This window comes from Chiloscyllium punctatum, chromosome 12 (assembly GCF_047496795.1).
Source record: "Chiloscyllium punctatum isolate Juve2018m chromosome 12, sChiPun1.3, whole genome shotgun sequence".
NCBI lineage: Eukaryota > Metazoa > Chordata > Chondrichthyes > Orectolobiformes > Hemiscylliidae > Chiloscyllium > Chiloscyllium punctatum.
The window spans coordinates 28,444,107-28,468,558 of NC_092750.1; the positions used below are offsets into that span (position 1 = coordinate 28,444,107).

The 24,452-nt window shown below is 38.4% G+C and overlaps 1 protein-coding gene across 1 annotated transcript in view; it reads left to right on the forward strand.

Moving 5' to 3' along the window:
• The window catches only part of cfap92 (cilia and flagella associated protein 92 (putative)), a 79,896-nt gene that overhangs the window by 35,577 nt on the left and 19,867 nt on the right, over positions 1-24,452 (forward strand). Inside the window, exons 9-12 of the mRNA XM_072582210.1 lie at positions 1,417-1,551; positions 5,907-6,091; positions 19,236-20,140; positions 21,272-21,466. Coding sequence (XP_072438311.1) covers positions 1,417-1,551; positions 5,907-6,091; positions 19,236-20,140; positions 21,272-21,466 — 1,420 coding nt within the window. The remainder of the gene's footprint in view (positions 1-1,416; positions 1,552-5,906; positions 6,092-19,235; positions 20,141-21,271; positions 21,467-24,452) is intronic.

Sequence of the window (24,452 nt, forward strand, 5' to 3'; positions counted from 1 at the left end):
GACTTTCCTGACTTCCTTGTAACCCTCAAGCGCCCTAACTGAGTTTTCACATTTTGTCCTAACATAAGCCGCCTTCTTTTTCTTGACCAGGGATTCCACTTCCTTAGTAAACCACAGCTCACACATTCTATATCTTCCTCCCTGCCTGACAGGTACATACATATCTAGGACACACAGGAGCTTTTCCTTGAATAAGCTCCACATTTTTAATGTGCTCATCCCCTGCAGTTTCCTTCCCCATTCTACGCTTCCTAAATCTTTTCTAACTGGATCGTAATTTCCCTTCCCCCAGCTGTAACTCTTGCTCGGTGGAGTACACCTATCCCTTTCCATCGCTAAAGTAAACCTGACAGAATTGTGATTGCTGTCTCCAAAGTGCTCACCTACTTACAAATCTAACATCTGGCCAGGCTCGTTACCCAGCACTAAATCTAAAGTGGCTTTGCCCTTTGTTGGCCTGTCTACATACTGTGTCAGGAAGCCCTCCTGCACAAACTGGACAAAAACTGACCCATCTATAGTACTCGTACTGTAGTGATCCCAGTCAATATTTGGATAGTTGAAGTCCCCCATGACAACTACCCTGCCTCTCTCACTTCTATCGAGAATCATCTTTGCTATCCTTTCCTCTACATCTCTGGGACTATTCGAAGGCCTATAGAAAACTCCCAGCATGGTGACTTCTCCTTTCCTGTTTCTAACCTCAGCCCATACTACCTCAGTTAACGAGTCCCCAAACATCTTTTCTACAACTGTAATATTGTTCCTGATCAACAATACTACACCTCCCTCTCTTTTAGCATCTTCTCTGTTCTTACTGAAACATCTGAATCCCAGAACCTGCAACAGCCATTCCGATCCCTGCTCTATCCATGTCTCCGTAATGGCCACAACATCGGAGTCCCAGGTACCAACTCACGCTGCCAGTTCACCCACTTTATTTCGGATGCTCCTCGCGTTGAAATATACAGACTTCAAACCAGGTTCTCGCTTGCCAGTGCCAGATACTTGATTATGGAACTCCCTACTCTCATCCTCTTCTGTACCTGTCCTACAATTTTGGTTCCCATCCCCCTGCTGTATTAGTTTAAATCCACCTTAACAGCTTTAGTGAATTTCCCACCCAGGATATTGGTACCCGTCTGGTTTAGATGAAGACCATCCTGCTTGTAGAGGTCCCACCTACCCCAGAAAGAGCTCCAATTACCTAAAAACCCAAAACCCTCCCTCCAGTACCATTCCTGTAGTCACGTATTCAACTCCTTTCTCACCCTATTCCTCACATCACTAGAATAGTTGACACCGAAAATATTTTTCTCTGTTGTTCCCTTTAATAAATGAGTAAGTTTTTAAAATTATTCTAAAGTAGTCTAGGAAAGGCATATCGTGATTCTAACTGAACCTAACCATGGCCAGATGTCATTGCAGCTGAATCAAAAACAAAGTCCAAAAGCAAGATTTTACATGAAGCACCCAAGAAGCCAAGTCAGAAAAAGAAAATGCTGGAAAAATATACCTCAATAAAGCTGGATATGAGGCTTCTTCTTGCAGGTGAGTGACCACTGGTAATCATACAGTAATCATATAATAGAACAGATATGTTATTAAAATTCTAACTTCCCTGTAGCTTTAAAGCTTATGCAGTTGACAGTCTCCTTTGTTGTCTTCTGGTTTCTGTCATTGCCTTATTTTGAAGGAGAACATTTTCTTCTAACTAACTAAAATTACTGTTTTTATTCATCATTTATTGTTTATTTTTCTCTGTAGGATTTGTGCATTATGTGGAATAGTTCTAGTATTTGTTTATGGTGGATATTAGTTATGATTTTATGCTGAAGATGAGATAATTATTTCTATATTTTAACTTCATGGTTTTGAAAAATATGCAATGGAGAACTTTGGACCTGTATTATAATAACAATTATTACCATATCTTATTTATTCATCCTCCTTGGAGCTGCCAAATGTTTTTTGGGGAAGTGCATTATTTTTGTTGAATGGCACTAATTTCAAATCTATTAATGTCAAAATGCTGCCTTTATGATCTGCTGGAGTTCTTCTCATTTGAACTGGAATAAAAATACAGATTTTTATCAAAAAGAATGCACGAGCATTATCCCACATCCTGTGACAAATTAGCAACACATGTTACACTTCCTAAATTCTTTAGCATTACTTTAAAGATTTAATTATCCTTATTTGGAGGCTGTGTTTACAGCTTGACTTTGATGTCTTCTGCGGGAGGTAAGGATGGAAAGTTTTAATAACTGCTTGCAGACTAGTACCAGACCTGGCCTGTCTCCTTGACAGCTTTCTTTTGATGTAGACGTTTACTAATTGCCACAGCCATTAACCTTGAGAAAACTTCTCTTGTGAAAACAATGTTATATACCTAAAAGGAATCTGACTTATCTCAATATGGTAACTATTTAACTGGCCTAAAATAACTAGAAAGTATGTCTAAGCAGGTATATATACAGGACTGAATTTTAATTCTGAGATGGGAACAGAATAAATCATGCATCGGGAGTAGCAGTAGCTGATTTAACAGCTAAAACTCATTAATAAACCGTTTGATGACTTTGGGGACATGTGGCCGATATGCTAATGTCTGCTTGGCTTTTAAAACTAGACAACATGAAGTTATTACTGTGGACCCAGGGCACTATTGCAGGTTCAAGGTAGGTATTCTGGGAAGAGAATCTCAGGTGACAGAAAGAAGTTTAGGTCACAGAGTCCCAATGCTTTATTGTGGAGAAACATAGGAGAACTCCAGCAATTCCTGAACTACAATAGTGCCACAAACACAAGTTTGACTTCACCAAACTTTTTTTGTTCTGGCATGGCATCTGTCCCAATGAGTTTTCCTACTGCTGCTTCCTTGTTCTGGTTAAAATAGCAGATCATGCTGTGATGACATCATTGAAGCTCCTACATATTTGAAAAGTATCCCATCAGCTCAAGGAAGGTGTCCTTTTCATCTATAGTTAACAATTGGAGCTAACCAGACCCAAGATGGACTCTTCATGATCACTTTTCCTAAAGTAGGAGAACACTTGGCATGTACACTGTTTGTGAGGTATTGATAAATAGATGTCATATTCTGATAGTACCTTTAATAACCTAACTTCCTTCCAATTTTATCTCCCCTTCCCACCCCCACATTCTTCCAAGGAACAAAGAAGTATTCTTTATAAGTAATTAATTGCATCTTAGCAAAAAAGGTTGAGGAGAGGGTATTAATTGGCAAACTCTGGGCAAATAATCAAGTAGTTCGAAAAAAAAGCATATAAAACATAATGTTTTAAGAAGACTTAAGAAGCTGTTCCTTTAGATTAGATTCCCTAAAGTATGGAAACAGGCCCTTGGGCCCAACAAGTCCACACCGACCCTCCAAAGAGTGACCCACCCATACCCATTCTCCTACCCTGTATTTACCCCTGAGTAATGCACCTAACACTATGGGCAATTTAGTATGGCCAATTCACTTGACCTGCATATCTTTGGATCGTGGGAGCAAAGCCACACATGACATAGGGAGAACGTGCAAACGCCACGCAGCCAGTTCCCCGAAGTGGGAATCAAACCAGGGTCTCTGGCACTGTGAGACAGCAGTGCTAACCACTGAGCCACCCATGCTGCTCCTAAATTCAGGATCGCACATGACACTATTAATTTTGTACGAGTGTGATTAATGCTCAGCAAGTAGAAATAATGAAGCAGATTTTCTGCTGGTCAGACAGTCATTATCCTAATGTCCATGGGAATTAGAGTCATAGACATGTACACAGAAACACACCCTTCGGTCCAGCTCGACCATACCAACCAGATAGCCAAACCTAATTTAGTCCCATTTGCCAGCACTTGGCCCATATCCCTCCAAATCCTTCCTTTTCGTATACCAGCCCGGATGGCTTTTAAATGTTGTAATTGTGCCAGCCTGCATCACCATTTTGAGCAGCTCATTCTGTACACACACTACCCTCTTCTGGGGTAGAAAAGATAATTTCAAATGGGGTGTGTTTCAGCTGAACTGGAAAGGAACCAATATCATGGTGGGGATATTTCATCATTCTGTTTTGGGAGCCTGTAAACTATTAGGAGGCATTCATAAGTATCAGTGAAAATAAGAAGACAGCTGAGGTTGGTTCTGAATCAGAAAAGAGCAAGTGAATTAGAAAAGACAGATGAGCAAATCAGAGAACAAGGTAACTCTGAAGAATTAGACTGCACTTATTTCAATGCAATGGGATCTTGCAAGTCAGGCTGATGGATTCAGGGCATGTGTTGGAACATGGGACTGGGACATAATAGCTATTACAGAAACTTGGCTGAGGGAAGATCAGTACTAGATTAGTGGTGCTGGAAGAGCACAGCAGTTCAGGCAGCATCCAACGAGCAACGAAATCGACATTTCGGGCAAAAGCCCTTCATCAGGAAAAGAGCTTTTGCCTGAAACGTCGATTTCGTTGCTCGTTGGATGCTGCCTGAACTGCTGTGCTCTTCCAACACCACTAATCCAGTATTTGCTTTCCAGCATCTGCAGTCATTGTTTTTACCTAAGGGAAGATCAGGACTATCAGCTCAATGTTCCAGATTTTCAATGCTATGGGAAGTGTTACAGAACAAGGTAAACCCTCCTGCTTAACTTAACACAGAAAAGATTTCCCATGCAGTAGTCTGAAAATTTGAGAGGCCAAGAACTAATTAAAGTAAAAATTAACAAATTTATTTCTTAAAGTGTAACAGAGAATAGTTAACTAACAACTATTTACAGCTCCTTCCTCTAACCTATCTTTTACCTTCCCCTTCTACAATACTAGTCCGATAAAACCCCTGATTAAGATTTACCAAAAATTCAAATTTCAAAATGAGCCAGCAATCGAATCTTCTCTTTGGGTCTTTCTCTGTCTCCTTTTCTTCTTCTTCAGAATTATGTTTCATCGGTCACTGATCGATAAAGGCACCTTTTGAGAGATAGTCTGCAGGCAGCCTGTACGTGTGGTGGCTTGGCAATTCTCTCTCAACTGTTCAGTTTTTCCCGGTCTTCAATATACTAATTTCAAACTTGATTGGAGTTTAGTATTTTTCAGGGTATGATTTAAACTGATTGGCCTAATTTGAACTTGTTTTGTCATCTCCAGACCACCAGCTACCCTAGCTGCTCGTTATATCTTATTCAGAACACTTGGTGCTGTCAGGTTGTTCTGCTAGCTTTTAACTCTTAAAGATACAGTATATCCACATCTTCACAGGATAAAAATCAAGGCAAGAGAGGAGGGAGAGTGGCATTTTTGATAAAGGAAAACATTACCACTGTAATTAGAAAGGATATTTCTGAGGAATTGTCTAGTGAAAATATGAGTTGAAATAAGAAAAGGATCAACACTTTGATGGGATTTTAGTATAGGCTCCCCAATAATCAAAGGGAAATTGAGAAACAAATTTGTAGAGAGATTGCAGATATATTTAAGAATAATAGGGTTGTAATAGTAGGGGATTTTAATTTTCCAAACATCGCCTGGATTAAATGTTTGCATGGCAAGGAATTTGTTAAATGTGTTGAAGGAAATCTTCTTTATCAATGTGTAAATATTCCTACTAGAGAAGGAGCAAAACTTGACCACTTCCTGGGAAATTAAGGCAGGGCAGGTGACTGAAATGTTAATAGAAAATTCATGCAAGGAGAGGTAAAGGGAATAAAACCACTCCTGAATTGTTTTAGCAAAGAACGAGCTGATACTGGATTGGTAAAATATCCTACTTCTTTATTGTAAGCTTTATACCTTTACTTAAATGAAAGTCTCACTATTCAACAACAGCAAGAGCTAAATGACTGTAATTCACTGCTTATCCTTCCATCCTACACTTGCTTTTGATAACAATTCTCCTCATTGCACCACCAGGACATAAATCAGTCACAAATAAAATTGATGACAGAATGCCTGGAATACGGGATGCTATTTTCACAGTATCAGTGGATAATTCACTCATGTCTGAGGAAATGGAGAGGGAATTGAATCCAATGGTCATTCGTATTATTTCTGCCAGCTCAATGCCATCGACTCCTGTCCCAATCCATGTGCTAGAGGTAAGCTTGACTGTTCACTTTTTTAAAAATTGAGCTTAAGGTAACAGTAGAAAGAAAGACACATTGGAATTTCACTGGATTGCAATGGGAAGAGGGTGGGCTGAATGGGACTAGCAGAGAGCTGGCACAGGAAGATAAGCTTTTTCTGGAGACTACATGTGAACGCAGGTCTAAAGTAGTATATTCACAGCATTTTAAAGTGATACATATCATCTTTGTCATCATTATTATTGCATGATGTTGAGCTTCACAATATTGCACCCCGGGATAAAAAATATAAATTAATGTACTTATCCCCTCAAATAATAAATCATTCATGAAGAGTTTGAATGTCAAGTGAAATTTCTTGGAGAGTTTACATTGAAAGGATTAATGTCTATATGTTATGCAAAGAATGACCATATAGTGCCAGAAATTCCTGTACTCTAGTTGTGGATTTATGGAGTACTGACAATTCTGGCAAAGTTGGCATTTTTTCAGTAGAATTTCAGAAAGTTCTGCTTGTTTTACAAAGTAAACGTCTAAGTCAAACAATCAAAGTGTAAAAGATCTGACTAGTCATAAATGTTGATGTAAGGCAGTATATCAAAATTATTTAGATGTCCAAATATTGCTTTCATCAATTTGGCTTTAACAATTCAGCTTGCTGTAATCTACTTTAAATATTTAAGGCTAAGGTGTTCCATTTTAAATTTAAAGTAAGAGAGCAAGTACTTCCGATGGCATCATAACAGCCAAGGCCGAGAGCAAGATGAAATTGTTATCTGTATGATTGAGATGCTGCACAAGTGCCTGCATTGAGGAACCACAATGTGCTAGAGAACCAGAAGTCTATGCCACTGTTGGAACCTTCTAGAGTCAAGGATTGAGATGCCATCTTCGCTTACAAGCTGGGAGCATTTCAGGGGCTGTGGTGATTATCTCCAGTGATAACTGAGAATCCTAATGCCTTTGCTGCGAAATTTCTTGCACCAAGGGGTAAGAAATGAACAGGTGGCTCTCATGAAGATAGTGTTACTGACTTCCCGAATGCACTTAAGTTTTAAGGACTGTAAAACACTATAGAGGTTTACAATAGCTCCTGGATAAAGTCCACTGGCAAACAAGTCAAGGAGATGGCCACATTGTTCTCATGACTACAGGTCCTCATCCATGAGCTGCCATAAATGTGACACAATGGCTCAGGATATCCTGAATTTTACTCAAGTTCTCACTCATTTACACCTGAGCCTGTAGATCATGTTTCATAGAATGACCTACCTTCATTTCACAAAAGAGCCTCCCTTTGATGTGGTGGCTCTTGTCCTGCTGCTTTCCCTTCTGCAGACTGTGCAGTAGCTAGTAGCAGCTGTTGCCCCTGTTCTCAATGTTATCCTCTGTGGTAGTTCCTTCACGCAGTATGATTGCAACACTGACTGTTAAGTCGACCTCTGCCATGCTTCATTCATTTTCAGCACATCTAGGAGAACAGTAAGTGTAAGGCTGGAGTCTTAGTAAAAGGATGTTTTTTAGCCTTGATATCCTTCCCCATGAAACTCCAGGTTATGTCCTCACAGAGATTTGTCTTGCCTCTGACCAAGGCCTCAAGCAGCACATGCTTCATGTGATTCTGCATTACCTTGGTTCTTCAAAGGGCAGCTCCTTACCATCAATATTCCAGAGCTTGGAATCATCAGACACTGCAGCATTACTGTCCTGCCTGACAGTACCTGTTTTCTTGTAGGTTAGTCGTCTTGACCTCATGTAAGGTGAACTGAGGAAGTGTCAGTGTGGCCGTGACACGAAACAGCTGCCAAGGGGATTCCCTCTACCAAACCTACAATAGCAGTCTTCTCTTAGCACCCTTTGACATGTGTGTGTGTGGGTATGGCAGATTCTGTGTAATGGCTTGAAATCAAGAGACTGTGTGCCTTGGCCAACAGAGAAGATGAGTTTTTTTTTAAATCAATGTGCCTTGCTCCATTGTCTCTTGTTGAGCTGAGAAATCAGAGCTATCAATCAGGCCACAATGTACACTGTGTCTGCTTTCTGGAATTAGGCTAGAATCAGGTTTGTGAGGGCGCAGGTTTCTTTCAACGAGAGAAGCAGAATCTTCAGAGAAAAGAGATATGCAAAAACCACAGTGCAGTTCAGCAGCCTCCAAAACATATGGGCAGAAAAAAGGTTGACCAGTGGCCGAGAAGTTAGGAAGAGTTCCAGAAATAGGAAGCTTTATGTTATCAAAAAGGAAGCCTTTCTATAAGATTGTTGAATGCATGGACTTACAGAACATGTGTTGAGGAGTAAGTGAACTGTGGTTAGCAGTTTGTTTAAATGTCTCAAGAAATACATTAACTAAGCAAGATAACATTGAGTAACTGCACAAGTTTTCCTATAAAGCCATGCCGACAGAACAAAGCAATTTAAAGTGGAAACAGGGCACTGCTTCATTGAGATATCGGTATCTGTAAGATTGTTCAGGGTAAAAGGGTTGTACCTTTCTTTCTGATATTTGTCATAAGAGCATTGCAAAAGTTTTTACATAGTGTAAATAGTATGTTTTTTTTATATTTGTGTGTAATATATTTTTATATTCTTTTGTGAAAAGTGTACTGGCAGCCTCTTGTGAAAATGTTCACTGACCACCACGGTAAATAAGTTGCAAAACTAAAATTATGGACTGTCAAGCCATGTTTTACTCTGAAATGACTTATCCAGTACTACCATCTGATGGGATCATAACAGCCTTGACTCTCTCTACCTCATCCTCGATATCCCTGGGTTAGGGTCACAGGCTCTCCATTGATAACAAAAAGTGCAGATATGTTCCTATGTAACTCACCTATGTACAAGATTGGACACATTAGTGAACAAAGAAAAATGGGGTCTAGGACCAACCATGAGTAGATGGATCCATGTGTAGTGGATCGGGAGAAAATAAGAATGAAGCGTATTTCAAAGGTCTCCTCATCATATTTCAAATCGTCAGGTATAATTTCCAAACTCATCTCCTTCCCTCCTACTGCCCCAACATCATTACAAAGTGGCTAGCATTCAAGAGAACCTTGTTTAATGAGAATATGTTCATAACTATTTTCATTGCAAACAATGACAATAGAATAATTTGTATCATTATGGTGGAGTTTTGATGTCCGAAATGGAATTCAACAAACGTTTTAGAATCTTTATTTTAAACTCTGCTATCCTGATCTGTTATGACATCTGTCACTGCTCTCCTCACCTCTCATCAAACCCTCTGGAATCCGAGAACAATACAGAACACAGTAAAGAAAAATTGGTGCTCTACTCTATGTAACTCTGCCAGCCTCTACTGTCTGATCAACAATCCAATTTTAATAACTTGATATAGATGCAATAGAATTTGTGAACTAAATAAACCTCATTGTCAGTGCTATAAAGGTGTTTGATCAGAATGTTAAGCATTTAACTTAGGTGAATTCATCCCTGTGTTAGTGACAAATTTGACTGTTGTTATGACCATGGCTAGAGGCAGGCACTATTTTGTTCTAGTCTGTCTACTCCATAAACCTAATATTTTTAATACAGTTTTCAATATGATCAGTCATACACTTTCTTTACATTAGACTTAAAAAAGTCACCATCCAGGTTTCTTTAATAAACCCTTGACTATTAATTTATTATAAAATAAATATATTTGAGATGCAAAAAACTCAAGCTTATATGTTTATGATATAAAAATTTAAATGTTTATCCCTCTAAATAACCCAAAATGCAAACATATGCACATACCAAGTTAAGGAAAATAAAATGGATCTCCCTTTGCAGAAATTTATTTAACAAAACACTTTAGGCCAATAAATCTTGAGGGCAAAAATAATAAGGTGTGAACAGTTGAGATGGCTATCAGAATGGCACCTGGCATGCAGGTGTCAGTCAACTTACTTAGGTAGTTATCTCTGGGATCTCCTCCATGTTCTACATTAGAAGAATCAGGCTTCACAATGGAATTTTCCAGAAATAGAAAAGCTGATATGGGGCGCTTTTTTATTTCAGCAAGTGTCCCCTCCAACTGAAAATCCAAACAAGCTTCAAGCCTGGAAAACACCACAATCTGAACAGTTATAAAACCCAGGCATCAAAACAGTCAGCTCTTACTACTGAAGTGAGCTCGAACAATCACGGCCAGCAATCATCTGGAACCTCATAAAAGCAAAGTTCCAGTATGACTTTTCATTGCCCTTTTTAAAACAAAATCTAAGTTTCTCCACAATGGTTCAAACTCAAGTGCACACAAATGATTAAGCATGAAACTGTGACAAGCTCTCACCATGAACCTATTGTATGAAATATACAAGTTTTAATGTACCAGGTAAGCATCATTTCTTTTTAAATCCAGAAGGTAGATCCTTTGAAACTACATAAAAGGAATTCCTTTTCTTGCAATTGTTATTGTTTTATCTGATGATTATAATGAACAGGTTTTTATATTTTGTTTACTGCCATGTCGGTCACTTAAAATATTCACAAGAGGCTACTTGTAACAAAAGAATATAAAGAGTTTTTCATACACGAGAATGTTGCTGGTGGGCCAGCATTTATTGTCCATTCTTAGTTGCCCTAGTAAATATGGTGACGAGCTGCCTTGGTGAACTGTCATGTGCTGTAGGTAGATGAATAATTCCTTTAGGGAGGGAGTTCCAGGGTTTTGACCTAATGATGCTGAAGAAACAGTGGTATATTTCCAAGTCAGGATGGTATGTGTCTTAGAGGGGAACGACAACTGATGGTGCTTCATGTATCTGCTCCCCATGTCCCTCTAGATGGAAGTAATCGTGATTTGGAAAGTGCTCGATGATGTATTGAAACCCTGATGAACATCGGCAGTGCATCTTTTAGATGATACAGTCTGCTGCTGCTGCTGAGCTTCAGTGGTGAAGGCAGTGGCTGTTTGTAGATGTAGTGCCAGACAAGTGGGCTGCTTTGTCCTGAATGGTGTCAAGCTTCTCGAGTGATGTTGGAGCTGCACTCATCAGGGAAAGAGGGCAGTTTTCTATTGCACATTTGACTTGTGCCTTGTAGATGGTGGAAAAATATTGGGGATTCAGGAAGTGAGTTACTTGCTGCAGGATTCCTAGCCTCTGATCATATTCTTTTAGCCATGTTTTCATATGACTAGTCCAGTTTCATTTCTGGTAATGCCCAGGGTATTGATACCGGGGATTATATGATGGTATAATCATTTAATTATACACAAAATAAAAAAGAAACACTATAAATCCAGAACAAAAACCTTACAAACAATCAAACCTCAGTGAATGGTCACCCCAAGTTTAAGCAAGGTTAGAGTGGTGCTGCAAAAGCACAGCACGTCAGGCAGCATCTGAGGAGCAGGAAAATTGACATTTCGGGTAAAAGCCCTTCAACAGGAAACCCCCAAGTTTAAACTACTTGTTCAGCTAGAACAGCTATAATTGTTTTCTTTTTGGCAAATTTATGCAGTCACTCAATGCGTTTTTTTCTGTAGTTAGTATCTTTTCTTGAATACCTTTTTTAAAAAAACTACTAACTCTGCTGACTTACTACTTAACATGCTCCTTGTCCACATGTCGTCTTCATCCTTGTAGGGTGTCTTCCTTTCTGACATCTCGCTGATCTTGTGTTTCTTCCAGTTTTTCTCTTATTAACTCCTAAGCCACCTAGGATTTATCAGCCAACACAGCTTGGAAACTGTAAATAACAGGACCTCTGTTGTTAAGATGTCTTCTTTCTGAATGAACCTGCACACTGCTTGATTTCTTCTGAATTGTTTTGATTTTGACTGTTACTGGACACCTGTCATTAGGCAGCAACAGTATATTTTCCACTTTCCTGTCATGTATTTTGTAATGCAATGAACTGTGCCCTTCAAGGGATTAATTACCTCCTTTCAATTTATTTTAGCAATGCAAGTCTCCAGGTATCCTAGATAACTCCAGAATCAAACCTTAAATGAAATTTAACAAAAATGCCTTTCCCTCCTTAACCCACAAAACTGAAGAAAGCAACTGAATTGCAAATCTCTCCTCTTATAATTCACCTCACCCTTTAAATGTAATCCAGTTTATGGAGCTGGACTGCTTCTCATCTTTCCTACAGGAAGCCAATGTTTCAAATGAGTTAATGAGCATGTTTTTCTCAGGGTGATGTGTCATTTTACTTTTATCAACACATATAATACCAATGTATGCTACAACGCCGCCTTCTATCAAATGTCAAATCCTTAGCTTGACCCGAGAGACAATCAAATGAAACTCTCACTTTAGAAAACGTTTCTTTGATTTCGGTGTCTCGCCTCAGTTATGTGGAAGAAAACATCTGACCTGGAGATACTCCTGCAGATTTAAGTTCAGCTACTCAAATTTTCCACACCCAGAACTACACACTACAGCCCCTTGTGCTGCCATTCTTATGATCACTTGTTATAATTGCTATTTTTATTTGCCTAAATCTCTGATCAACAACTTTGCTTTACAGATAGCCCTGAATTCTCATTCTACCTAAGTTTCTACTTTTTAATATTCTGTTCTCACCTCACATTCTTGTACTACTGATGCACACTCATCATTTTATGTTGCTAACAAATTAGGTCACAAACCAATTTTAGCTGCTCAGCAACCCAATTACATTGTAGATTGACTAACACTCATTGAGTGATGAATAATTATTTGCTGTCTGTTAACTACCAATTCACAATTTAAATATGAATTTCTTTTGGAAAGTGAGCAAACACACATAAATGACATGCAGTGAGATTTAACCCTTCATAATTGAGTGAGTGGACAATTAGAATTGAAATTATTCAGATTGGAGCAAAAGCAGTTGAAAGGACTTTGACCCTCAGACTGCAGGCCCCTTTATGTATGACACACAATAATTGAATTGGCGAAATCCTGAAGAAAATTAAATAACCAAAACCAGATGCAGTAAATTAGAAAGACATGGTGGATCAACTGGCCCCTCCTTCTCTAATTTTATTTGGTGATTATTTCTATGTAAGTTAATGTACATTTTGCTAATGAGAAAAAAATACATAAAATTTGGGTAATTTATTTCTACTTTTTCTGCAAGACTTTGTTCATATATGATTAAATAGAATAGACTTCTAGTCCTGATATACAGTGAGGAAACTTTACATGAAATATTTCTTCCCCAATTTACAGTGTAGCCAATTTTTTATCGTACAAAACATTTCAATCATAATTATTATGTGAAAGAGACATTTTAACCTCTTGATTTACCTAATTTATTAAATAGCAATGTAACAGGAAATCCAGGCATATGGACATCCCAAATATTCATTCAAAAGCTAAAGCTGGGATTCTTTATTCCTCTGGCATCAGATTGGTATAATCATTATAAACCAATTAAGGCCAAAACCAGGAGGATAGAATATTTACATTTGGTCAAGCTTATGATTGTATACTTTGGCTGTGGAATTATTTGTCTCTGTCACTTACTCTCTTGTTCTGCCCCCCAGCATGACAAAGACACGATTTCCTTGAGGGAGTATTTTCTGAGAATACCCATTGGTATTCTTCCTCACTGACATCGCCTCCTGCTGATGGCTCCCCCTGCAGCATAAATTACTTATTTCTCCTCTTTCAGGAACATATTCTCTTATTAAATGAATAAACATAGTTTTTTTTGTTGATTTCTGCTTTGTTTGTCGAATAATCTATATACTGGATGATATCTGCCATTACCGTCTGCTCAGAATATCTCCTAGGCTGCAATTCTGCTCGAGGAAATATAACACAGAGATCCAAATATGATGAGACTTACACTTGCTAACATTTACTCAGCAATGTTCCCAGGATTTTCCAAAGAGTCCTCATATGGTTATTCATGCCTAATTTCTGGCCCATTCAAGGCCTGGTGCTGGGAGCTCTGCAAATGTTGAGAGGGAATACACTTGGCTCATCTCGACAGTTTCTGTTTTTGAGAAGCAACAGCTGAATTTAAAAGAAAAAAAACTGCTAAAAGGCTATAATTATTTTAGAAATATATCTCAGACTGGAAAGTAGCACATAAAAGCCAGTTGCCACTAAATCAAAGGTGGACTATTGGGCAAGTATTAGAGCACCTAGAATGTCCATGACTGCTGGTGGCATGCAAGAGCTTCAGATGAGTTTGGAGTGATGATGTTTGCCTTGTCTAGCATTTGAACGCACCTTCCCTAATAGACAATACAACAGAAAGCTTCGTAAAAAATAATCACAGCTAGGTGGTACAATACCTGCATTATACTTCATGAGTTGAATGGCATGTTTTATGTTGTAATATTCTAATATTAAGAATACTGACAGTTGTGTTGTACCATTCACAAACTCAATGCATCCTAAAGTGCTTAGGATCAAAGAATCGCAGAACATATACAGTATGGAAGGATGATGTGGAGAAGCTGGTGTTGGACTGGGGTGAACAAAGTTAAAAATCACACAACACTAGGTAATAGTCCAACAGATTTATTTGGAAGCACTAGTTTTTAGAGCGTTGCTGCTTCTTCAGGTAGCTGTGGAGCAGGACCATAAGATACAGAACTTCTAACAAAAGGTTAGAGTCTTGCAACTGAAACCTAGATTGCTGTTAAGTCCTTCATCCTTTAGAATTAGTTGTGGATTTTGGTTCATTAATACATACATCCCAGAACTTCTTTTAAGTCACGTTCTCAAGATAACTTAAGGTTTTATTAAAAAAAAAGACACCTCAGCTCAGAGGTTAGTGTCTGTCTGTACCTTGTGCCTAACAGCATAGAAGGAGGTCATTGAGCCCATGATGTCCATGCTTGCACTTTGTAAAAGTAGTTTCACTCCTGTGTTTCCTCTTTTGTGTATTCAACTTCTTTTACATTTGAAGTGCAGTGTCTGTTAAAAAATGTAGGAAATATTGCAGGCATTTTTTCACACAACAAGGTCCCTCGATTAACAACAAGACAATGACCACTTCATCTATTTTTTTGTGTTGGTTGAGAGATAAATATTGGTCAGCATACTCCTGTGTTCTTCTTCAAAACAGTGCTGTAGAATATTTTACATCCACCTGAGAGGCTAGACAGAACCTTAGTAGGATGTCTCCTCTGAAAGATTGTATCTCTGTGTGTCATTCCCTAGATGACTAGTTTGCAATACAGCTTGGCACCGACAGCGTGCATTCAATTCCTGCACTAGCTGAGGTTACCACGAAGGACTTTGCTTCTCCAAATATCCACTCACCTGAAGCATGGTGATGCTCAGTTTAAATACCACTAATCATCTCTATCTAATGAGAGAGAAGCCCTATAGTCTGCTAGGAGTACGCTGACTTTGTGTTTAGTGGGAAAGAAAATAAGTGTTCAAAGTTTGTGAGAAGATTTGTAGCTCAGGTGCTTGTTGTTGTGGTTCTGTTCGCCGAGCTGGGAATTTGTGTTGCAGATGTTTCGTTCCCCTGTCTAGGTGACATCCTCAGTGCTTGGGAGCCTCCTGTGAAGTGCTTCTGTGATCTTTCCTCCGGAATTTGTAGTGGTTTGAATCTGCCGCTTCCGGTTGTCAGTTGCAGTGGTCGGTATATTGGGTCCAGATCGATGTGCTTATTGATTGAATCTGTGGATGAGTGCCATGCCTCTAGGAATTCCCTGGCTGTTCTCTGTTTGGCTTGTCCTATAATAGTAGTGTTGTCCCAGTCGAATTCATGTTGCTTGTCATCTGTGTGTGTGGCTACTAAGGATAGCTGGTCGTGTCGTTTCGTGGCTAGTTGGTGTTCATGGATGTGGATTCAATCAATAAGCACATTGATCTGGACCCAATATACCGACCACTGGAACTGACAACCGGAAGCGGCAGATTCAAACCACTACAAATGCCGGAGGAAAGATCACAGAAGTGCTCTCCAGCTGCCAGTAATTCAAAGAATTATTCCATATTCCAATTATTATTGATTAAATCCAATCTTCGAGATATCTGTTATTGTTAACAATTGAATACAGTAGGTTCCTCAATGGATATTTTATTGATAATGTAGGCAGAAGGTCACTTACAATCCCCAGGAGAGCCATCATCTTTGGTGAGTTTCACAGACTTGCTATCTCGACTCAATAGGGTCAGCATGCAGGGGTTTCAGGGATTTGGATTCAACAAAAACTGTCTTTTAAAATGAGTTGAACCATTGAGTTCAAAATTAGTATTTGATATAGACATGTCTTCTTCACATTTGGGTTCATTTATGTTCCATATATGGACAAGCTTGTACTGTATTTGGAAATACAATACAATTTTGCTTGTTAGGATCACAGTTTACTGCACCAAGGCATATAAATAGGCATAACCTTCAGGAAACCAACAGCAGCAAAGAATAAGGAAAATGCAAGTCCACAAATCTCCTTTTGCTTAAAAGCTGCTATTCTAATATAGGAAGATAATTCCACACAAGAGCCAGCATTCAACACTGAAAGCATGTTGATAATTAAAAGCAGTGCAGGGATGTCGCCAGTGTCAAACAAAATATCATTGAAAAACATTATTGCTGGGAGTTTCTTCATTTTTCCTTAATTAACCCCCTGTCCCCGCAGCTGTCAAATCATGTACCAACCAGCTAGTATTAACAAGCCAGCTTCTCAGTCTGACAAGTGCCTCACCAGGGATGTCTTCATCCTGCCTGAAGCCAACAGCCACGAGGAGCTCGAGAGAGTTGTTGGGAGGCCATCTTTACCAACACTAAGGAGAAGCTAAGCATTTTTTCTGCAGGGGATAGCGAGGAATGAGGTGTAACTGGGAATAGGTTTGGGAGCTTTGCAGCAAAGGCAGGGGTAGGTTTCACTGACAGCCCCCCCACCTCCACCCCAAAACCCAAAGTGTGTCCCTAATTACCCTCAGATTGAGGCAAATCAAGGTCACCCTACCACCCCCCCAGCGGGCTGCCCTGTCTTCCCCCTCAGGAAATCGGCCACTTTTCTCATCTGCTGGGAAGGCAGGCATCTGGACATTGAGGGGAATGAAACCCTTAATGGTTATTAGTGAGCGCTTACGGACTTTAATTGGTGGCAGATCGCTGTGGACCTTGCCGAGATTACAGAGATAGTGAGAAAAGGGAGGTATCTCGCTGGCGTGAACTTTGTTATTTTCCCTTTCAGCCTCCTCCCCACTAGAAAGGGAAAATTCCTGCCCTGTGCATCAGGCATGATCCAAGGATTGCATAACCATCAGATATTCAAACTGAACATGTCACAACCCAAAGTACTGAGCATCCTGCTCCAAGGCACAGTGGCTTAGCACTGCTGTCTCACAGCGCCAAGGACCCAGGTTAGATTCCTGCCTTGGGCGACTGTCTGTTTGCACATTTTCCCTGTATCTGCATGGGTTTCCTTCCACAATCCAAAGATGTGTAGGTTAGATGAATTGGCCATGCTAACTTGCTCATAGTATTCAGGGATGTGTAGGTTAGGTGCATTATTCGGGGGAAATGTAGAGGAATAGGGTAGTGGACTAGGTCTGGGTGGGTAACTGTTCGGAAGGTTGGTGTGGACTTGTTGGGCCTAATAGCCTGTTTCCACACTGTGGGGATTCTATTCTACAACATTGGAGAAAAAATAGTTCCCAGTACATTAAAACCTTATCTCCTATGTGCCATATTACCACATATTGAATATGAAGCTGCAATATTTTGATTTACAGTTTTGACTTATAGCTCTTCCTTGTTTGTGGAGAAGAAATTTAATAGCTTCACAGAAAAGAGATAAAAATTTGCTGTCTAATCAACTGCTTCTTAGGACCGAAAGATATGACTGTGATTTGTGCTGGAGCTGTATGATTTGAGGATTTGCTGATGTGAACGATCTTACAGCAGCCTAGGTATTGATCCTTGAATTGAAAATGCTAGTTTCACAGCTCCATACCTGTTAATGTACAATCTCTACTTTTGGCAACAGATGCAGTGTCCGTTATTAGCAATGAAATTTTAATAGAAGGGAAACACAACAAAAAAAAAAGTTTGTGAAGTGTTTTAAAGTTTCCATTAAATGGCAACAGTAGCGGGCAATACTAAATTTACTGCAACTGCATGGTATATATGAATCATAGGCCTCAGACTATTTAAGAGCTTTACTACTAGGGATTCCCTTGGGCCTACTCTAGAGAGATCAAGGGAATGCCCAGCACAATGTTCTCCTAAACAAATGGAAAACGATACTAGACTTTATAGATAAAACATTTAAACTCGGGTTTTTCTTTAAAGAGGCCATAGCTAATCCTGCTAAACTACTTACCAGAAAGTTTAACTTTGTACTAAACTCATGCAAATTTAGTTCTATTGATCTTAGGTCCTGGGAAACCATAAAATCTGTTGTACTTCTGCCTCACTGGCAGAAATACTGAAAAATATACACTTAGGCATTTAGAGTGACTTTCCTCATCAATATTAATAATGCACTCTTGGGTTGTTCATTTCAACATTCATTCTTAAATGCTATCCTATAGATAGCAAGAATGGGGAAAACTAATTTCATTCTTATTTAATCTAGTTTCTTGTGCTGAGAATAAACCGGACAATAAGCTTGTGGCAAGGTAACTCCAGAAATATTTACACAGTGTAAATGGTTTAAAATGATAGCCTGATAAAATGGAAGCTTCTCTCAGAAGGTGGTGCTGGATAATGTGAGAGTGTAAAATCAGATCACTAAGTTCATCTATTAAAGAAGAGGTAAAAGATAAAAAAGGTCAATTACTTACAATTTCTATTTATGCCAATGGAATAATCTAGATTGACATAAAATTTTAAAATTGGATGTAGATAAATTCATTTTAAAAAAGTGAGGATTGGTAGGAATTTGAAATGTTTGATTTGGTATTTTGGGATTTTGTAAATAGGCAGAATGTTAGTTATCTTGTACTTGAAGGTAAATTTATGAAATGAATTTTCCCAAATTAAAAAAGATAAAGGAAATCGTAAAACTAGTTCAGTACAAAGTAATTACACATTCAGAACAATAGATCTAATATTTTAAGGATTTCATTATTCTAGCATAGTTAGTATTTTTAAAAATCTTTTTGTAGCTATGGGTGCTTTACTTGTGATTTTACACCAGCATCTACGTGTATATCTTCTAAAAATTTAAATCTTGACAATAGTATGAGAAATACAATCTCTAATTTTCTAATTTTTTTTTTTCCCCAAGGAAAAATGTGGCCCTGTGTACTGTCAGTATCAATTCTATGACATGCCCTGTCATCGGACAAAAGCTAGAGGGCATGGGTCAGAGATTTCTTTTAAGGATGTGAATGTGATTCTAACAGGGACCATCAAACCAGATAAACTCAAAGAGTATCTACTTGGCCCTCCACTAGAGATAGAGATTCATGACCGTGACAGAAGATTGGTGCTCCAGTCCGAACCACCAGCATTGTTTGGAACTGAGGCAGAAGATATTAAACTGAGCAATGTCAGTCTTGCTAGCAGTAAGCGAACTGTCCATGATCCTTTCACAACTACAAATAAATCTTGGGATCCTTATGGCATTGCGAAGCTGGCCTTCTCTGACCTTGTATATGGTGAAAAGTGCTTGAATCTTGCTGTATCTATACAAAACAGTACTACACCAGATCCAACCGGTTACAAAACAGATGGATTGGATGGACGTATTGTAAATGTTTCAGGAGCTATTGATGTTCCAGATGAATGCCCGTTACCTAAAGGAGATTATTTGGAATCAAACTCTGTGCTTAATATAAGAATTGAATTAGCTTATCCATTAATGGGAACCACAGATGTACCACTTGAAACTGGGGAGTGCCAATTTGGTCGCATTATTTACATTTTTGACTATAAAAATACAAAATTTCTTAATGAATTGCTGGGAACAATTAATTCAGTTAATTCTGCAGCACTTTGCCTGGATAGTTTCTCAAATGATGGAAGTGAAGCAGCTGATACAGTACTTAAAGTGGAGCCTGAACTAAAAGAGAGCTCCATACAGGATATTTTGACAGGTTTTCACTTAATGGATGGAAAAATGCATCTCTTTGTTTTGGAGGGACTGCGAAATGAAGGGCTCAGGAAATTGTGGAAAAATGTACCAATCAGGTGAGATGATCCAGTGCAACAAAATGATATTTTACAAAAACAAAGTAACTAAAAATGTCTGCTTAAACTATATGGCAGATTGGCAAAGGGAAAGGCTGCTGACAAAGTGAAATTAAATCAGGAAAGAGACAAAGGTTGAAACACTAATGCATCTTAAACAAACTTTTCAAAAAACAGTAAAATACCATAATTATGGTACCAAGCTACAGGAGCCATTCCCAGACAAAGCATTCCCAACTTTCTATGGTATTTGTCAATGAATATCTAATAGCTAGTGTGACATTTCACTTTCTGATTTTCTGTAGAATGTCAATTCACTATTCTTAATTATCACCAAAAAAGGAAAGGGAGGTGCTGACAATCTGCTTAACATTTGGATTATGGTCAAACAGGATTGGTTGGTGTTGATAAGATGAAAAAGATAGTGTACAACATCCTCTGAATTAAGAGAGACCTCCATGTTCTGGGGTGTAAAGCAATCTTTTCATAAAGTAAATTGAGTTTACTGCTCTTTAACAGTGAGGAAAAGCCTGATCCATATTAAAGCAACAATACCCAGAAAATTACAGTCGTGGACAACTCTTCAAAAGTGAGCACGTAGCAATAAATATAAGAGAATTCTGAGAAAAAGTTGTAATTTTACAAAACCTTTAGTATCAGTAGTCCGAGACACACTCACAGTGAATAACAGCCTTTTATCCACCATGCTTAGTGGAAATGAAAATGGATCCCTGTATAAAGCAGGATGTCAATAAGCACATTTTACCAGGATCAATTTCACCCTTTTTTTAAAAAGAAAATTATATGTCACAGATTATAAATGATTTATGTATACCGGATCAAAGAAAGTTATCCCAAAAGTATACCACTATTGATAGTGAATAGTAATCAAGTAAGAAATTAAGTACCAAATATACTTATTTGTGTAAAATTGTGTACTGATAATCTGACATCCACATACATTCCCATTTACAAAATATTACCTCCTGTTGTGAGAGTGATTAAATTTCTCAATGAAATTTCCACCATCATGGTTATGGAAGGAACCAGTCAAATTACTTATGCGGCCCCTCTGCTTAAGAATCCATTTGTAAGAAATAATCTTTCTCTTTATATTTATACTTTTTTTAGATCTGTGGCTCCTGAAGAAGAAAGGATTAAGATTCTATACAATAGTAACTTCAGTTTTCATCAGAGGTTGTATGCAAACATGGACGATAATGTTTATCATCTTCATCTCCGTGAGCCAGTGCATGATATTATAAAGCAACCTTTGCTGTATATTAGGGATATGACTCCCCAGGATTGCTTTCAGGCATTGTGTAGGTGAGATCTTGCTTAGAGGATTCCAGTAATTGAAAAGTTGCGTTTAATGAGTAATCTGAATGAGATCATCAACATTTTATATTTTCTTTCTTTCGTAAGGACTTCATTCTTGGACAGTGTGTGATAGCACTTCTGGGTATTAAAAAACTTTAAAAAAAGGAAAACAAAAATGTCTTCATTTTTGTCCACTCTTAAACTATCTCTCTGCAATGTAGCTGTTAACCTGCAAGAGAAATTGGAGATAATAACTTCTTGGAATATTATTACTTCATCCAGCTTTGAAATTTTATTTTATGTGTTAATGTGAGATGGGAGTTGCTGACTGGGTCAACATTTATTGCCCATCCCTAATTGCTCTTGAGATGATGTAGTGAAATGTTCAGAGGTCATTGCAGGATTTTGACTGAGCTACAGCGAAGGAGCAGCAACATATTTCCAAGTCAGGATAGCGTGTGAGTTGAAGGGGGACTTGCAAATAGTAGTGTTGCCATGTGCAAGAAAGGCCTCAGGCATCTTATCAACTAACTTGGAGGAGTGGTGAGAAGAATGAGGGTGAGGGTGAGAGTTTGTGCCTCCCCCTCTTCTCTTTCCTCTCCCCCCACCATTCTCATGGCCCTCTCCACACCAATAACAATTACAACCTCCCAATCCCATGCTATTCACAATAGCACCCCTCCCCACACATTTGTCCAGCATGTACTGTTTAAACCCAAACCCATTTAAATACACAAATCTAAATGACGCTGTTATGAAGGTGTAAGGGGTCCTGTACCTTTGAGAATTAAAAGCCAGCACAACTACCTGACAGCACCAAGTACTCTGAACACGATATAACATAACATTTTGGTCCATTAGCTAAGGTTGCCTGGAGACAAAAACAAATTCAAATTAGACCAATCAGTTTAAATTGTACCCCCAAAAAACAAACTTCAATCAAGTTTGACTTGAGCATATTGATAATCTTAAAAGCCAGTGACACAATCCGATGCTTTGGGGGTATAAAACCGGGAAAAATTGAGCAGTTGGGAGAGAAAGACCAAAAATGACTAACAGATGTAGGCTGCTAGTCAGAACTCTCTGAGAGGTCCCTGACTAGAGGAGTTTGCACAGAGAAAAACACAGACCTGGAGAGAAACTGTACAGAGGAAGATATAATGAGAAGATTCGACCGCTGGCTGGTTTTGAAATTAGAATTTTTCAGTAAATCTTAATCGGGGGTTTTTATTGGATTATAATTATAGAAGGGAAAGTAAGGAAGAGGAAGGAGTTGGAAATAGTTGTTGGTTAATTATTCTCTGCTAAACGTCAAGAAATAAAGTTGTTCATAGTTCTTGGCCTCTTGGATTTTCACAGATTACTGCACGGGATAAATCTTTTCTGTGTTGCTGGTTTAAATTAAGCAGGAGGGTTTACCCAGTGTCGTAACAATGCACAGCATACAACAGCATACGTACACAATGGTGACATGACTAACATTTAATGTCTGTTGGGTAATGCCTCATGTAGCGAAAGAACAGAAGTTATTGTATTGCTAAATCACAGGCACACATATGGTCCAAAACCAATAATTTGGGTTGGTTAAACCAGCAACTGTATTTCAATTGTTATACTCTAAGTGGAGTTGAATGTAATTAGTTGGTAGTAAGGAACTTGATTGTTGCTAAAAGGAGATACAAGCTTTCCCTTTTGCACTCATCAGGACTAATACCAAAGAAAGCAAATTTTAAAAGGGAATATCAGTTTATTTTACATGCAAAGAGGATGATAATTGGGACTATGGTAGGTGTGGAGATCCAACAAGAACTGTTAACTGTCACTCTAAGTTAGCCAATTAAACTCAGACCAGGAAGGCAGACTTGACTGTTCAGGGCATTGATATGGGGAATGCTGTAGTCATTGGCAATATCCATAATCCTTGCTTCAATTGAAAAAATTCATTTTGGCAATGTAGAAAATTATCCTGTCTGTGAATATGTGCCAAGCAATATGTTGCAGCCATATTTGCAGCCAGAATATGCAAGTATAGCACAGCCAATGACAGTGAAGGCTGATGGGGCCATGTATTTCTCCACATGTATCTCTTTCCAGGCTAGAACAAGTGACATTTCCAACAAGCTCTAATGCAAGCACAGCTGAATGTATATCATTCTCTCCTGCCACTGATACAGATCATCAGATCTGGGGGAATTTGCCATTTAATTTTTCTAGTGTTTTCCCTCTACTGGTATTAATTACTCTAAGTTCTTAAGGCTTATCCAATAGTTTTGGTATAGGTTTCATGTATTTGACTGTAAAGCCAGATGCAAAGTTTGTGTTTAATACCTCTGCCACTTGTGATTTGTATCATTTGAGCCTCTAACAGATCAATATACTTTTGCTACTTCATTTCTTTTTACACACTTGGAGAAGTTCTTACAATTTGTTCTTGCAAGTTTAGTGTCATTTTTTTAAATCAACTTTTTGGTCATGCTTTTCTGGTTTATAAGATTCACCCAATTTGATGCTGTTGTACTTATTTATTCAGACACAATGTCTCCTTTTCCTACAGTTTTTATCTCTCAGTAGGATGCATTTTTCATTAAGAATATGACATTATTTCTTTAAATGAGTCATTGCTCACCTCTCTATCTTTTAATCTAGTTTCCCCAATCAATCTTAGTCAACTCATTCCACATTTTTCTATAGCTGACTTAATTTGACTCTTCAGATTTAAGTGTGTTGCTCTCAAAGTTAACTTTTTAACAATTCATTTATGGGATGTATGTGTCAGTATTAACGTCAGTATCATTGTACATCTTTTAAATATAAAACTCTATAATACTATGATCATAACTCCTAGAGGCTGATAGCACTGTTGATCACACCTTCCATTACCTTGTGGCTGAATGAAGGGTGGGGATGGTGAATCAAGCAGTGCATGAGACTAGTAGGTCAGTTGGTATAAAGATACATTCACAGGCCTTATTTGTGTGACATCATTGAACAT